This window comes from Dreissena polymorpha, chromosome 9, assembly GCF_020536995.1.
Source record: "Dreissena polymorpha isolate Duluth1 chromosome 9, UMN_Dpol_1.0, whole genome shotgun sequence".
NCBI lineage: Eukaryota > Metazoa > Mollusca > Bivalvia > Myida > Dreissenidae > Dreissena > Dreissena polymorpha.
In genome coordinates this window covers 64,830,719-64,847,983 of record NC_068363.1, presented here as the reverse complement: position 1 = coordinate 64,847,983, position 17,265 = coordinate 64,830,719, and the positions used below count along the sequence as shown (strand labels likewise).

The 17,265-nt window shown below is 32.6% G+C and overlaps 1 protein-coding gene and 1 long non-coding RNA gene across 2 annotated transcripts; both read left to right on the top strand.

The window, feature by feature from the left end:
• Nucleotides 1–638: 638 nt before the first annotated feature.
• LOC127846113 (lachesin-like) lies at nucleotides 639–7,744 on the top strand. Its single transcript, XM_052377288.1, has 4 exons — nucleotides 639–717; nucleotides 5,551–5,678; nucleotides 6,799–7,012; nucleotides 7,740–7,744. The coding sequence occupies exons 1-4, from the start codon at nucleotides 639–641 to the stop codon at nucleotides 7,742–7,744; spliced, it is 426 nt and encodes a 141-aa protein (XP_052233248.1).
• A 273-nt stretch (nucleotides 7,745–8,017) lies between these two features.
• On the top strand, nucleotides 8,018–9,694 carry LOC127844503 (uncharacterized). Its single transcript, XR_008032773.1, has 3 exons — nucleotides 8,018–8,247; nucleotides 8,610–8,633; nucleotides 8,888–9,694. It is a non-coding gene; the product is annotated as an uncharacterized LOC127844503 (long non-coding RNA).
• The last annotated feature ends 7,571 nt before the right edge of the window (nucleotides 9,695–17,265 follow it).

The window sequence follows — 17,265 nt, the reverse complement described above, 5'->3', positions numbered from 1 at the left end:
CGAAAACACAATTGAATGGAAAAGAATTGAAGAATTTCGTTCATTGAAGAAATGAGTGGTTAATGGAAATAACTTTATTAGCCCCGCTCTAATTATGAAATAATTTCTATCAAAGAGATCGATTATTTTTATTCTGAGGGTGGTGTTCTTTTTGATAGGAAAGCAGATTCAATGACTAGCTCTAACATTGATTCATGTTCTGAAATATGACCACAGGTATGAAACGAATAAGAGTTGAAGGAGATTGCTGACTGAAAAATATATATTTATGAAAGACGATAACTCGGTGTGAATTAAGAAGTATTTTATTTTGAAAAAGACAATTATTTCGGCTAGCGTTTTTTATTTGTTGTGCAATAGTTTATTCGCACGTATTTTATATTCTTATTAATAGAGTGTTAACTTGTACGTGTTTTGTACGGTTGCTTAAACTCATCTAATGAACTAATTAAACTTATATTGATAATCACTCTATTTAAATAACTCGGTTAGCGATTTAAAATCAATGCTGACCGAAGACAATTTTATTGTAAATGATTGACTTATTCTTATTATAATACGCGTGTGATATTAATGCGACAAAAGAAGCAAAATACACTGGATATAACCATAGTGTATACGCGACAAGAGCAAAGAGCATGACGTATACAGTCGGGTGGTGGGAGATTGTGGCGCTCTTGCTTATGAACGCGGCACTCGTAGTTTCAATATTTCCGGGTGAGTTACATATCCCTTTCTTTGATTTTTAGTATACAAGAGGTCTGACCATTTTTTTCCATAACATATCAAGAACAAATCAATCAATAATCAACATATGTTTTACCCAAAATGATCCGTTAATCAAGCATTCGTTTTTCAATCCAAAATGTAATTATTCGTTTGATCCATTAATTAACAGTACACTAACCTTTATACTTCATTAGTCGCTGTTTTGGGGTGTTAAAATGAGTTTATTGATGTAGTATAAATGATATGTTATAAAAGTCGTTGATTTGACACGTCAATAGAAGTGGCCTGTTTTAGAGTTTCTCTGTGATATGAGACATTTTTATGGTTGAGACCCCACTGAAGTGAGAAAAATAAAGAGCAAAAGTCAGCCCATGCACATGGCTCTTACAGAAGCATTCTTATTCAGATAAAATCAATATCGAACCAGGCCGATAAAACGCGAGTATTTATTACTGGCATTAAACCGAATCTTAATAAACAGTTTCACATCACCCGTGAACGTTCACAGTAGGTCTGAACGTCATGGGCATCTGGTTCACAGTTTTGCTGTAAAAACATTTAAGTTACTTACTCACCAGGGGTCATGCCCTTTTTATGAATATCGCCTCTATTATATTAACAATGTTGCACTACATCTGCCGTTGATTGGTTTAGATAGCATTCGGGTGAATATGTGAAAATGTTTATTGCTTTTTAAAACATTGCTTTTAATAATTAAAAAATAAACACTGGCGGGAAAAATGTGTTGTAAATTACGTAAAAAGTGATAACATTGAATAATTTGGTGAAATACTGTTACTTTGATACACATTTTCATTTTGCTCTAACCTTAAGCTACGTCTACAATGCAGAATCTAACATGTGAAGGCCCTTGCCGTTTGTATCATATCAGAAATTTCATGTGTGACATATGCGAACAGTAAACAAGGGTCGATATCGTAGCAAATATATATTGAGCCGCGCCATACGGCCAGCGTAGCTCAACACCAGATGAGTACTCGCTCATTCTGGCCAGGAGCTAAACTATTCGCTATAAAGCCCCGCAAAGTGTCGGGGTCTCATAAGCGGACTGATTGGCCCTTTGCAAGAGTGCGCTTGTCATATTTGATAAGACCCATTTGCGCAGTACACAACTCAACATGCCTTAGCAGATTTGAAGTAAGTTTTGCAAGGCAATCATTTATTGCATATTCAAGAATAACTATTCAATATGACATTATCGCCCCTATAATTACATGCAAGAACTAGTAAAAACTATTTAAACTGTTTTAATGTTTTCAAGAAAATATTTTTTCGGTTTCATTAATCTAAATACTAAGGTAAAATATAGTGTTTGCTTATTTGTAGGCGAAAATGCAGCCCGTGACTTCTGAAGTACGGTAATATATAGCATCTATTAATAATTAATATTTATCTGCCTCCGGAAAAAAAAAACATTCTCATCATTTATCGCAGGCTATTGTTTACACAACATGTCTAGAAATTCTATGATAATTGTGTGATTTGTTGGAGTGAACATATTCTGTAAGACAAACAGTTTTGCGATATTATAACGGTTTGGATCATCGTTTTACCGAAAACAAGTATCAACATATATGGCACAACCATTTCTTACATGAAAACTGAACTGTTTTCATAGAATTTTTTTTTTATCATAATAAGAAAATCATTGTGGATTTTCCGGTTTTTTAGCAGTCATTGAACACCATTTTAGGTTATGATTAGTTGGATATAAACCATGAGGGATGTGGTGCAAGTATTATATTAGATATATAATTCCTCAAATTAGAACTATATATTTGTTATGATGTTCTTATAAGTAGAAATATGGATTTTTATTTTACTCGTTTTCTAAAGACCGATAAGAGAACGCTGTGTTCGAATATTTTGTTTCTGCACGTGGTTTATGTTGTGCATACCCGAAAATAAGTTATCATTTGTACGATCCAATAAATCGGATAACCACAAGTAAAGTAATGACATAAAAAAACACGAACTATTCTCTGAAAGCAATTAAGTATGCACCTTTTTAACGTGATAGACTCTGTAACTTGGCAAAACAATCCGCAAGAGCTAGCAATATATTTTAAACATTGACTCAGATACAATGTGATATCTTCAAGGGTACACCTTTGGCGTGTTGACAATCTAGTAGAGGTCCATGACAGGATTAATCACGCGTAACTAATCAATTATGGTCAACTACAATTGACAATAATTAGTGTTCGCGTCACTCTACAAACAACTATAAGAGGGTACGTGCCTTAAACCGTACCACCTACGTAATTGCGCAGCAGAAGATATGATAGAACATACTGTTTATAATCCATAGACAGAATCTTTAAAATTGGTGCACACCACACATATTTTAATCACAAAACAGAATTGCTTGAAGCAACATTGAGCATTACCTTTTAGTTAGTTAAGGCTTTTAAAATGATATGTTTACAAACTGGCAGAATTACACTGTTAAAACAGAAATGCATTTTATTGTATTCCAATCTAAAAAAAAATCCCTTAAAACAAACGCAATGCACCGTATTGCAAAGAGCATTTTATTTCATTTTAAATCATATATCGTATACATACATGCCTTTCATTTGCAATCAATGGTTTTAACAAATTATACAGAAATATGCCTATAATGTTTTAGACCTTGGTTTGTAACATTACAATAAGTGAGAACAGGATGTGTTCAAATGTATATAATAATCAATGATGTTATAAGATTCAAAAAAGAAAACAAACTTAAATGAATATACGAAATGATAAACTAACATTAAGATAGTAGTATATTTAAGTGGACAAGCATTATGAACATTTAATTCGATTACATTTTTGTTAAAAAATATGCAATGTATCATTACTGAGGGCTATTTCTTTCTCAATCTGGATTTTTATATTTAGGCTATGTATAAAACAATAAACATTTGGTAATTGTTTCTTGTATTTCAAGTTTAAGATAAACAGTTTCATCAATATGAGAATAAAATTCACAATATTATTACCGTTTATTGATTTTAATGAGTTAATTCCAAAGTTAACATTTAAGAGGGATAGATTAATGTTTAGTTGCTGTTGGCCAAGATAGGATGTCAACTGATTCCAGATAAGTTGGATGCATTTGCACTCCCAAAATAGATGTTCTATAGTTTCGATATTTTCACCACAGAAGCCACATAAAATAGTGTTAGATAATTTGCATTTAAAAAGATATTTATTGGTCGCGATAATTCGATGTAGGTATTTGAACTGAAAGTTTCTTAGAGCATATCATGCAAATCTCGTTAATCATTAATTGACAAACAATGTGTAACTCTCATTATGTATAATATTTTCAAAGAGTTTAAACTATGGCTTTAAAGCCCGAATGACCCGCATTATATCACAGACAAAACAGGCTATACTCCGAGAAAAGGTAAAATTTAGTAATCAACTTATTTTCCTTGATATTAAAACTACTGTAAACCACTTTACATATTGACAAAATTTATGTTAGCATTTATGCAACGAAACGACAATATTGGTCAGGTAGTTTTAGAAAAACTTAAGCATTCTGTTATGTGAACGAACAAACAACTTATCATTGTATTATACAACACTACTTTGTTATACCAAGGTTTAAGGTTGTTATGCATAAAATACGTCTTATTATTCGTGCCATCTCTATTAGTTAGCAATCCAACAAAGTGTTACACATTATGAGTTTATCTGTCTAAATGTATGTGTATTGTTTCTAAGCAAGAAAAAAGAATAAAGTAGTTTAGGGTTCCTCTTATGGACACGGTGTTAACGTTATTTGTTGGTTATATGCAACGAACGGTTACATCGCGGCGAAATTTCAAGACAATATTGCTTAGCAAAATATGCCCTGTCATGAACGTTGTATCATCGTATTCATAAATATGGTTGTTGTTTGCATAAATAAGTATTTACAATTCAATTATGAAATGATTGTGTCTCAAATAAGCTATTTGGTGATGAATAATTGAAACAAAATAATCCTAATAAGATTATCACTTTTGCTGTAAACATCAAATACATATACAATCCATGTTTTTATTATAATTTATATTTTTGGTATAATGTGCTGGTCACTAAATTCTAAGCTTATACCCCGTTCAAATATTGAAATGCCCTCATGTTTTTTTATATTTAGTCATGGTTTTAAACTATGCTATATCTTTAAATCACACGCATTCAAATACTGAACCAACAAATACTGACATCAATACTGACTCGTTTGAAAATATTGCAAACTCAAAATTTAAAGCGACTGCAAACATTGTTTTGTCAATTATTGAAAGATATGTAATATTTTAAAGCAAGCAGCAGTAGTTGCTTGGTTCATTTAGTATTTTGGTTGCAGTTACAACAGTATTATTTCAGTATTGTTCTGATACCGACATTACTGAACAGCATGATTTGACCTGCAAATGTTGTTAACTCAAACAAACATCAATACCCAAAGGATGGAAATAAATTTAGCGCTGCCGTAATTTACTTTAAGTTTGCTTTTACATGTCATATTTCTACATTATGTAAATCTTATTTTAACGGCATATACCAATTCATAGAGATTTGCTGTACATGAAGTTTTGAACTAATATTTCTCGAAAAACAAACCTAATGCATAACTATATCAATTAGATACTAAAGGACAAGTATTATGTTCTTTACTCTGAAAGGGTAAATTCTGGTAAAGATTGAATAATATTCCATATTGTGCAATAATAAACCAGAGTTGCTTAAAATAAAAGTTGCTTTTTTGTCCTTATGTGATTTGCGGTTTCGGTTCTTGATCCGCGACGCTTTTTTAAGCTTCCAGTTTCAACGTCAGACCAGATACGCCAGCTCCTGAATTCCTACCGAGTCCATTAAATATAACTTTCCGGCGCGGGGAGATGGCAGTACTGAGATGCAGCGTTTACAACCTCGGAACTAAAACGGTTTAAAACTACCTCTATGAAATTAAATATAAAGTATTGCCGTTTTGCGCTTAAACAGCACTTTTTCTACAAACGCAAATTTGAAACAAGAAAGTATAGTGTATGTCATAATTAATTGTCGATAATCTGTTGGTTCGAGTAGTTTGATAGTATTAATTAGCGTAAATTCTTAAATAATCATAATGTATGTAAACTATCTAGCAAACCTTTCTCTTCATCAAAAGAATAGTTTTTCAACATATTATACCCTTTCCACATATTACGATGAACAAAAAAACAGGAAACATGTATTTCGAAGCTACTTTTGTTTACAGCTGAATGATCTTCCTCTGTCGATTCACGTATTTAAGTAGTCGATTGCATGGTCATTTTTGTGATGCAGTTCAAGTAAAGACTTGTTGATATTTTTGCCCAATGCTGTTGTATATTAAACTTCAAATACAGACTTGTGCATTATACAAAATGTTGAATAGCAGAATGACTGCGTAATCGGTTATCAATGATTGTTTTTCTGTTTTTGGCTAATTATAGCGGTTTATCATATTTTCAATAAAATTAATTTTTGTTTAAACTGTTCGTTTGGGTTTGAATCATGGACTCCTCTGATTTACGCATGCATTGCCCTAAATGGTCAGCTTATTTCTGTTTAGTATGTACTTGTCCTTAATGATATTTGTTCCATCTAAGCTAAACAGATACTCATTCAAGAACATCATTCGTCTTATATAAATACCCTATATCATAATCGCATGCAAACACCGGCGATTTCTAAGTAAAACAAACCTTTGATGAATTTACTGCAGAAATAGTGCGCACCTTTCACCAAGCTATCACGATATCATAGCCTGTCAGGAAAAATCGTTGTCTATATTTAAAGCTAACAAGGATATATTGTCTGTGATCTGTAAAATCGGAATATCGAGCTTACTTGAGTCTTATTAGATTTAGATTGGAGTTTATACACACGTTCCCGATAATATTATTAAGATATATTTGTTTGTCACGAAAATAAATAATGGTTCTATAAATTGTAGTGTTTATTAAAATAAAACTTTAATAAAATTGTGTGAAAATTTATCTACTGAATAATTGTGTAACACAGTTTGTTCTTATTGTCAAGGTTGTTTGGAGGAGACAGGAACATTCTTTCCCATTGACATCCGGCACGATGACTGTTGTTGCAGACGACCGGATACAGATCGGTCACGTTGACTTTTTGAATCAATGGGATCTAATGATTAAAAATGTGCAACCTGCAGACGAGGGCGTGTATGAGTGCCAGGTGGCATCGACCAATAAGAATATACGCAGAATGGTCTCTCTCACTGTGATTGGTTGGTTCCCTTTTTTGCATTTAATGTCATTTTTGCTATTAAATGTGTGTTTGTGCTAAACAATCCGTTTTTCTCTATGTTAATTAAATCCTTTAAGAATAAGTTATGCATATGTTTAAAATATTCATTTTTACTACGACTCACCATTTTATTTATCGCTTTAGGTATTTATACAGTTTGATAAATACATTTCACATAACAACAATTTCTTGCATATAACAATGTGCATAAAAATATGTTCCTCAAAAATGTGTGATTCTTTTTTATATTATCACTAATTATAATCTAATTATATATATGTTCAACATGTTAATTTGTATTCAAATGTGAAATTACGATAGCACATTGCCGTAAATTCTAGTGCATTATTTACAGTACTTTTTCCAAATGAACAATAAAAGCACATTTATTTTCTGGGCCAATTGGTTGGAGGTGTCAACTGCATAAATAGAGTTTTCAGTCAATAACTTTAGTTTGTTTTGACCAAACTTAAAATTTAGGATAAAGCAAGCTTTCACGCAGAGCTAGCTAGGTCTTTGCTCAATAAATTGATTTTGAATAAAGGTACATGTGTTTTGCTTACATGTTGATTGTAAGTGGGATGCCATATCAAGCAAGTTGAATCACGATCAATGTCACTTTTCTCTAAATCAGACAAAAATCCTCTAAATTTCTTACATTTTAAAGCAGGTATTTACAAATATGCCTGGTTAAGAACTGCTTTTAGGATGAGACACGTCACGTGATATAAGTTGAACAAGTTGTCCGCTAAATAACTTAAAAAAGAGTTATTGCTATAACATTGTATGTGTGTATCTTATATTAAAACATAATGGATTTTAAATGTCTCATATCCCATACCCCATTCCCCAATATTATCCGTTAATATGCTATGCGTAAGTTCACACTTTGTATGATTTCAGATTCAATAGCAGTAGCTACGATGATGTCAATAAGCGAAGAACAGTACGTTGAACGTGGCGAACCAGTCACGTTACACTGCAATGTCACGGGGCAGCACTACACCCCAGATGAGATAGACTTTTTCCAAAACGGCGAAAAAGTGACGTCGGAAAAACGAAGGGGTGTAAAATTGTTAAAAAATTTATCAATTGTTCATAGGACGTTTTCTAGTATTTTGAGCATAGATAAAGCAACCATGGAAGATAGTGGTGTGTATGTTTGTAGGTCGTCCAATATGCAAATTGCTCATACAAAAGTCCACGTTTTAAACGGTAAGGATATATTGTTGTTGCGTTGTTTTAACCATATATACATACTACGCTTAAATGTGTTTAAATTCTTTTTTAATACTTAATAAGAGCTATAATATCTTTGAAAACATCAAAATGTGCTATTTTTAAGTGATGACAACATACATATAGTTAAATTATGAATACAATATAGGCTTAGTAAACTTTTTTGATTTCATTCGCATGTCCAACTAGTCAAACCTGTAGATCAAAAGCGTTTTACACTTCATTGTGAACTTTCATCAACGTGTTTGCATTGTTCAAGACTTATAAGCTATATGCTTATATGTATGCGATTGACAGGATTATAATCGTGCGATTAATGCTTCAGATTTTATTTTCAGCGGAGACGTCCAATAAAAAGCGAGGTAAATTCAATTAATTCCCGTAACAAATAAAGAAAATAAAAACAACAATGCCAAATTTGACAAAAATTAACATTATTATCAATCCATAGCATATTCCCGTTGCAATCAGTTTAGGCATGCATATTACACTTTAGTGTATCGATATAAAAGGAACAATACATGCACGAACAATTAAGTGTTCTGACAGACTTTAATGTGCTATTCTATTCTGTGAATACGACGCGTTTTTAGCTGTTCTGTGTGTATCTTTCCAGGGACATATCATGGCGGGTATACTGACGAACACGTATCAAATGGGCAGCTGAAGTCATTTACGTTAATTATAAGGCAGCCGATATTCGAGTGTATTTGCTTGTGTAATTTGCTGATGTTCAAACATTTCTACACATGAAATGAAGATAAAATAACCCCAGACAGAGAAATAGTTGGATCAGCAAGGCATTAAACACGATTGCCAGCTTACAGCTTTTATTTCGGTCTTGGCTTTGACGTTTTCAACACAACCCGTGGAATAAAAACAAGCAAATGTGCCACGTGCTAAACGAAATGCATACTACACCAGGGAATACAACACATTTCCAATGACACGTTCACAACTCTGAATTTCTTCCCGATGGTGCTGAAGATAGTTCGTTATCAAAATATAGCCTATGAATCGTACCCGAATTCAGCTATCGATAGTATACAAACATGTCAGTCATTGAAATGTGTGTTTACTCCGAAACGTTTTCAAAAACGAATTTGCGTCGGCTAATTTCATAAACAATAAATGGTGTTCTACATTTATTCCTGCAATACAGTTAGTTGTATGGCTTATATTGAGCCTATAATAATTATGTATACTTTATGGTCTTATAAAATAAGCTGTATATTCATGAAACAAGGATTTACTATTTCTTCTTATGGCATCGAGGCAAGCAAAAGTATCTTGCTATCACGTTTCATGGCGGCCACAAGGATCGACAGATGCTTTTGTAATACAAGTTCGTTTATGTCTGGACAAATCTTATTGCATAATTGACCCGTTTTATAGAGATATATAAAACTTATTTATCGATTGTGCTTGTTTATGGATTATGATTTCTATTATTTAAGACGATGTTCACGTCACGATTTTGTAAAAACACGAACTTTAAAAATAAACGACTAAATATATTTGGAATTTTAGATATATTAACAGAGAGACAATGAAAAGCAAAGCGCTAAAAACAAATATAAATACACAATTAAAGACACTATTCTGCATAAAACATTGTTCACAAGATAATTTGTTTGGGTGGTATTACCATGTTGACCAACTGTATCAATGAAGTAAAATGGTAACTTGAATATTGTTTAAATAGTTGCTATTATTTTTTCCATAAAGGTTGCCTTCTGAATTGTAATAAAGTTATTTATCGAAATATTTGTATGCTGAAGTGTTAAACATTGACATAATTTGGAAAGTGTACGGATGATACCGATTGAACACCATAGACCCGACTCTTTGAAATATTCATTCCATTACTTACGAATCCTTATCTTATGTGATTATATTTAAGTTTGTTAACACTGGACGAATCATATTGTTGTATTGATTTGCAAAATATAAAGCATTTGAATAAATATACAGCTTTGTGCTTCACAGTAACAATGCATAATTTCAAGACAATCAAAATTCCAAAACCTTCCGGAAATTACCATTTACTTAAATCATACCATCCAAATCACGCTTTGAGCACACATTTTTCTTATTATGTTAATTTCGTAATTTATTCATTGGAACTATTAACTTTATAATTCGAACCACTGGGTAGACCGAAAGCTTATAAGTACGGGACGTTTCGTTTTGATGTATACATAATGAGTGTTGATGTTTTTGTAGTATGCTTGTTCTGTGACACAGCATATATGGGACTAAATATAGCGTTAAATCGTGAATTTCAAGTGTTTATTGATACAAGCAGTTATATCACAACTTTTACCAAAACGTCTCACTCGAATGCTGGTTTACGGTGATGTTCTTGCATGAAACTCAAAATGTTTAACATGCAAAAAGCACACCAGTCTTTTCCGGAAGTGAGGGTGCCATTTTGAGCATGAAAACATAGTGGGCCACAGGATATGTTAGGCTAATCGGCATATCAACGAAGAAGTGTATACAAAACGAACTTTGTTTCTTGTGTGTTACAATTATGTGTATTCTATTATTCAAACATATTATGTACAGTATATATTCAAAATGCATAAATAGTACCCATAGCGATTAGAAATTACTGCCAAAACGTCCAGTTTACACATTCTTTACCAAAATTGATCAAGTTCATGTTCATACATTATGAAGCGATATTTATGTAGTTGATTACCAACATTCTTTATTTCGTTTACTAAAAAAATCTGTTGAACGAAACGCTTTAAATGACGTTTTGTTCGAAATAAATATCTTTAGGAAGTCTGTTTTATTCTTTTACACGCACTTGTCTAAATATTAGAGCATTGTACGTATGCGTTTCATAGTGTTGTATTTATATACAGTATAAAACATAATATACAAGTTACAACATGTCAAATAAAGGTATGAGAAAGCACAACTAATTACAGACCACCTGGCATTACCGAAACCTGTTTGTCAGTCCGTTATACGTCACTTTTATAGTTTTTGGCGGTGTGATTGATCACTATAAAGGGATAGGGCACTTATTGCTTTGTAATATTCCGTAGCTTAAATCCATTACGTACACTATTTTGACCATGCAGTCGATTTTATGAGAATTTGAACGTCATTTTCTCTAAGTGACTACACGATTAGATGGCATTAGATCGCCATTCAGGTGGCAGACACAAACGATTAATATACGATCCCACGAAATATTAGTTAATGCATTGCAATAATTCGTTTCAAACATAATTTATTTATTATTCGACCTATTCATCCGTGCAAGTATGTGTTTTGCTAGAACGGTTTTTCATTTTGATATCTGTCACAATTACTAAGACCAAACACCATTCTCAACTAAGATGTTCTCTTTTTGTGATCAAGTAATACTTGTGATTATATATATATAAATTAAAAATAATATATATAAATTTAATTATGCAAATAATTACAACAACCATATTTATTCAGAAAATGTTTGCATTTACATATACATTTGTATTAGATTAATGTGCTTAGTTGACATGTGCTTTCTGAAAGTTTCATTTTCGGTACGTAAAGATTGTATTGACTATTCTCTATTCATATTCCGAGTGTATAGCGACTTTAATATACTGTACACTTCGGGGGCAAACACTTGTTTGAATACGATTTAGATTTATTGTATGTTCTTTGGTTGTCTGTTCCTGCATGGTTTTTCTCCCAGCTATCAATGCATAATAGATCATGCGTCAAACTATCAAACAATAATACGAAGTCTAAAACTATATCTCACGTGCAAGTTTTGCTGATGCATGTTTGGATTATTATCCTTAAAAGGGTAGCGATATTTCAAAACTGTTTCAGTCTGTTTGAATACTAGTTGGATTACGTTAAATATTTCAGGGAGTCAACGATATTTTTAAGTGAGTGGGTTATACAAATAGTTTTCTTTATTTTACATATCATTAACATGTATATCACGTACTCGTATGACAATTGAAAGTTTATATTGGTTTTCTTCAATATGAAAAGACAAGCGTATTCATTTTATTAAAAATACACTATGGAACATATTGGAAATCGCGGAAATATTCAAAATTTTCTGCCGTGCGAATAATCGAATCCTTGAAACTTTCAAACAGAGGGACCTTTAAACAGCTTTTGGCATTTATTGAAGTTTATCATTAAATGCTTTATATTCATGAATGTAAACATCGGATCTAAAATGCTTCAGTAAAAAGTCAAGAATTATAAAAAAGTAACCCTCATCAGGGCTCGAACCACTGACCCCTGGAGTCCTTGAATAAAAGTCTTCAACATAGACTACTCGGCCTTTCGTGCTAATACAATGAAGGATGTATTATATATTTTATATAAGCAATCCTCGTAGGTTCACAAAATATAACGACAACAACAGAACTCTCCAAAATATTCAATCGTTTCGCGTTGCAACGCTTTATAATTTTCAGGTTTTGAAATCGTCAAAAGATACATATAATGGCTATTTTAGAGCATGGTAAATGTTCAGTATTACTGTTTCCTCACAGTTATCATAACAAAAACGAAAACTTGCGAATTTGAAACATCAATTTTTCAATACTTCAAAATACCAAAACGTGAAAGGACCCCTTTAAGTAAACAATTATATTTTACTCTCGTATAAGCTCAATGTTGGCTTCAATAATTATGTTTAAACAATCAACTAAAATAATGTACACTTAGTACATGTACATATAACTTTAACACTCACTCAAAGTACGCAAATACTTACGTGTATCATTATCAACATATAACAACAAAACAACATGGAAATAAAAACAAAACAACATGGGAATTACGATAGATACAATTTGCGAGCATTATTCGTTATACGTCTTAAGACATTGTGATTAAGGGAATCGTTTTTTAATGATTTTCTTTTGCAATCTGACGCTACTTAATCAATATTGAGTGAATGTAACCCATATGTTGCAAATGAGGCAATTCTGCATTACAATTGAAATCCATATTTGATATTGATGTACAGCAAGGTGGTTGGTGACAGATTGTTGAATAAATTACAGGTTCATTTCTGCAATTCAAATAGGTAATAGATCGTCAGTTGTTTACTTTAAGTATCACTACATGCAGTATTAAAATAGTTTCAGTGTGATATGTGTCTGTTAATAATTGGCTATGGAAATACATCTTGACATATTATTTTGTTTGTGTGTTGTTTTAAGACCATGATGTAAGGATATCATAGCATAGCCGTAGCAACACACTGAAAAGCTCCATAATCTCATGTGGACGATATTATAACATTACAAAAGTATGTCACTATTAAAAAATGTTTACTGGACATGTCTACGCCCATATCTTTATCTGTATTCAATAAAATAAAACAACACCGTCCTTTAAATATATACACTGTTGGTCGTTTATTGTACTGCATTTGGTTTTATCGCTGAACAATAATTGAATTTCGTTTTTTTTAATTTTCACTCTAAAGATCTTGCATCGTTACATACAATCATACATATATTTACTTTCTTGTGGGTCCGATTTAAGAAGTATTTACAAAGACAGCGGGATTGAAGACGATAAAGACGACGATAGGGTTCACATAAATGTCGCGAAAGTGCCTACGTTGATATAACTTACATTATTTTCACCGCTACCATTGATGGAAAAAATATCTTTATCCATAATATCAACAGCTTAGTAAACGATCGCAGTAAAGCCCAACTGTATTAGCAGTATATCACAGCTTTATCAAATTGATATTATTGAATTTTAAATTTGACAAAATGAACGAAAATGAACGAAAATGAGAGCACATGACTCTCTCTCTCTCTCTCTCTCTCTCTCTCTCTCTCTCTCTCTCTCTCTCTCTCTCTCTCTCTCTCTCTCTCTCTCTCTATCCTCTCTCTACCACTCTCACTCACTCTCTTCCTCTCACTCTATCTCTCCCTCTCACTCTCTCCCTCTCTCTTCCTCTCTCTCTCTCTCTCTCTCTCTCTCTCTCTCTATCTCTCTCACTCTCTGCTCCCTAAAATACTATTAAGAACACAATTGATTCCTGTAAAAGTAAACTGAAGTCGCCAAACAAAGGCAATTGTGTTATTTAAAAAATATATATTTCATTTAATGGCATTATTGGACATGATAAAACAAACATAGTGTAATTTCAAACCGAATACATGAGCATACACGACTTCTATTTGATTTTGTCTGAACTTTTTCTCTCGACGTGTAGGTTTTATAAGAAAATACATTTTAAACAAAAATCAAGTAATGCCGTAAAGTGATGAAAAGCATTGATTATCCAGTGCAGACTATACAGGCTAATCTGGGATGATACGTAACGCACATGTATTATGCCTGGTTTTCCGAGACTGACTTTACTGTCTTTCAACCAACATGAACTCGATGCGTCTTATTTAAATGCTATTAATATTTTTGTAATTATTTTGTACAATATTCGTTTTACACGATTAACCAATGTTTTGGAAAATATACGATTGACATATTTTTTTCAAAATTGAACTTTCCGCTCGCTGCTGAATGTCTTCTAAAAGAAAGTTTAATCACACTAATCTTTTGCCGCATTTATGGCGAAATAGACATCAACACATCGTTGTTTATTTAAATGTATTTTCTAGTAAATAGCATTAGAATTCATCAATTATAAAGGTAATATGTTGTTTAACTGGTTACCAATGAGGCCATCAAGGCCGTTGAACTTTGCACATGAATGCATCGTCTTCGGTTAATTGGGGCTAATTTCACACGCAGTTGTCGATTAGGTTGATATGTAAAGGCTTACTGCAACAGTTGTTTGTTTCGTTTTCCATCGTCCCCGTTTGTCAATATATATCAAATGTGTATCAGTTACGGTAAGGTGTTGAATTGATCATGATATAGACTCCAGGTACACCCTAAATCTGTCGTGACAAACAAGCCAGGCATTTGGAATCTTAAGCCATTCGGCGAGCAAAGCGAGGTAGGAGAGAAAGATCACAATACATTATGATACATTTATATTTAACTTAGATGCAATAAAAGCGTGGTTTCTCGAACAGTTTAAAATATAAGCGTTTTTATTTGAATTGTTTTCAAACCATTAAAATGTATTGGTCATTTATTTTCACAAATGTTCTTAAAAGCAACATAGACTGAATCCGTTGTACGGTATACGTTGCAAAAATCCGTTTCTCTGATATCTTGGCTAAACCAATGAAACGCTTTAATTATCATTTGAATTAAAATTGATGTTAAGTGCAAATATTTGATGTTTTCATATTACCTCAGTATATTAGTTATGCAAATGATTCAATGCAGTGGGTACTTTAGCAACCTCCTATCAACTAATAATCTCTACATGTCTGCCATTTCTGGTTCGTTATTTTGCCTCTTAATTCAGAATAAGGTAACTTCTTGTTTCGATGTCTGTAGGATGTCTACTTCAGATCGGTCATGCAATACAGTGATGATGATTCACGAGCTTTATGCATTTTTAACCGGACTTTTTATGAGTTCAAAGAAATGATTCGATACAAGCGACCTAAACAGCACGTGGTGTCTTCTTAATTTATTCTCATATGTGGAAATAAGTTGTCGTGATAAATCACGTTTGGCAGAATTATAAAATTACTCTTAAACAAACTTGATTTTGAACATACATCAACATACGTTCAACGTTGGTAAGCAGTTATATTCAATTCGCATTGCCATTTTTGCTCTTTTGTGAGTGCACAATGGAAGTTAAAATTATAATAAAATTGTGTTAATCTTATAACTAATACATTTTAACAACGTCGGCAAGATGTAGTTCCAATTTTCTTGACAGCTTGTAATTATTCAAATGATGCGACATGCATATGCTTGACCCTTGACATTTACTGTGTCTTTGACTTGGGCTTTAAAGGTGATATATCTTCTGAACATCGTGGGCATTTGTGATTAATTAGTTTTTAATTGAATGATAAACAATAAGGTTACTGTCCGGAAAATTTGTTCGCAAACTTGTTCGTATAAGTTTGACCTTGACCTATGGAGTTGATAGACACATATGACATTTAATTAATAATCTTCTAATGGTAGACATTTGTGGTTTGCTAAACGCTGAACAACCATATTTGTTACCTGACCTCTTAGTGGGGCCTTGATCTTTGAGTTGGGAGACGAGTGTTACACACCGTCTCTTTGCCTTATGGTGGTCATTTGTGCTAAGTTATTATACAATTGCATTTAAATGGCAAGGTTCCATTCCGGACAGCCTGTATTGTTTTTGTATAGGTCGTGTAAAAAACAAGGAAATTTCTTTGTTATGAGTCAATCGTTCCTGTTTTATAAGAAAGTTTCTTTGTTTCAACGTTAAAACAGTTTTTCATCGAAAGGATTTTGCGAGTAGCTTGTTATGTAGAAACACGCATGCATGTACAAGACATGCACGCACAATATATCATTAAAATATATATTAAAATGTAAACGAATTTATTTTGCCATATATATAAATGAAATGATTGCTATTATCATTTAAAAATTGGTGAGTTGTGAATGATATACAAAGCTTTATGTTATCAGGCGTCATGCGTCATGACTTAAAGATGTATCAGATCTTATTTGCCAACGTTTGTTAAATGTTTTTTAGTGCGAATGTGTATGTAAAATTGAACAATAATGTCAAGGATATGTATGAATATTTGTTTATCCTACAGCTAAATGATTTTATAGAACAAATACGACTCATAAAGAGAAGATAAGGTTTTCTTCACGGTTATTTTAAGAACATGTACATGAGACTCCTTTTTTTGGCCTTTCACCCCTGATTGCGTCATTCAGGTCATTGGATACGCAGTCGTTTAACGAGTTAATGAGAGTGTGTGTTTACGATGGATTATTTAGAGGATAATACACGACTGAGATGGGCCGAGCAGTGATAATCGGCCCGCAGGGGTCATAACCCTCGTTTGCGACCTGGCGCCGATTATCACTGCCCGGCCCGGCTCAGCCGTGTATTAACGTCTATAA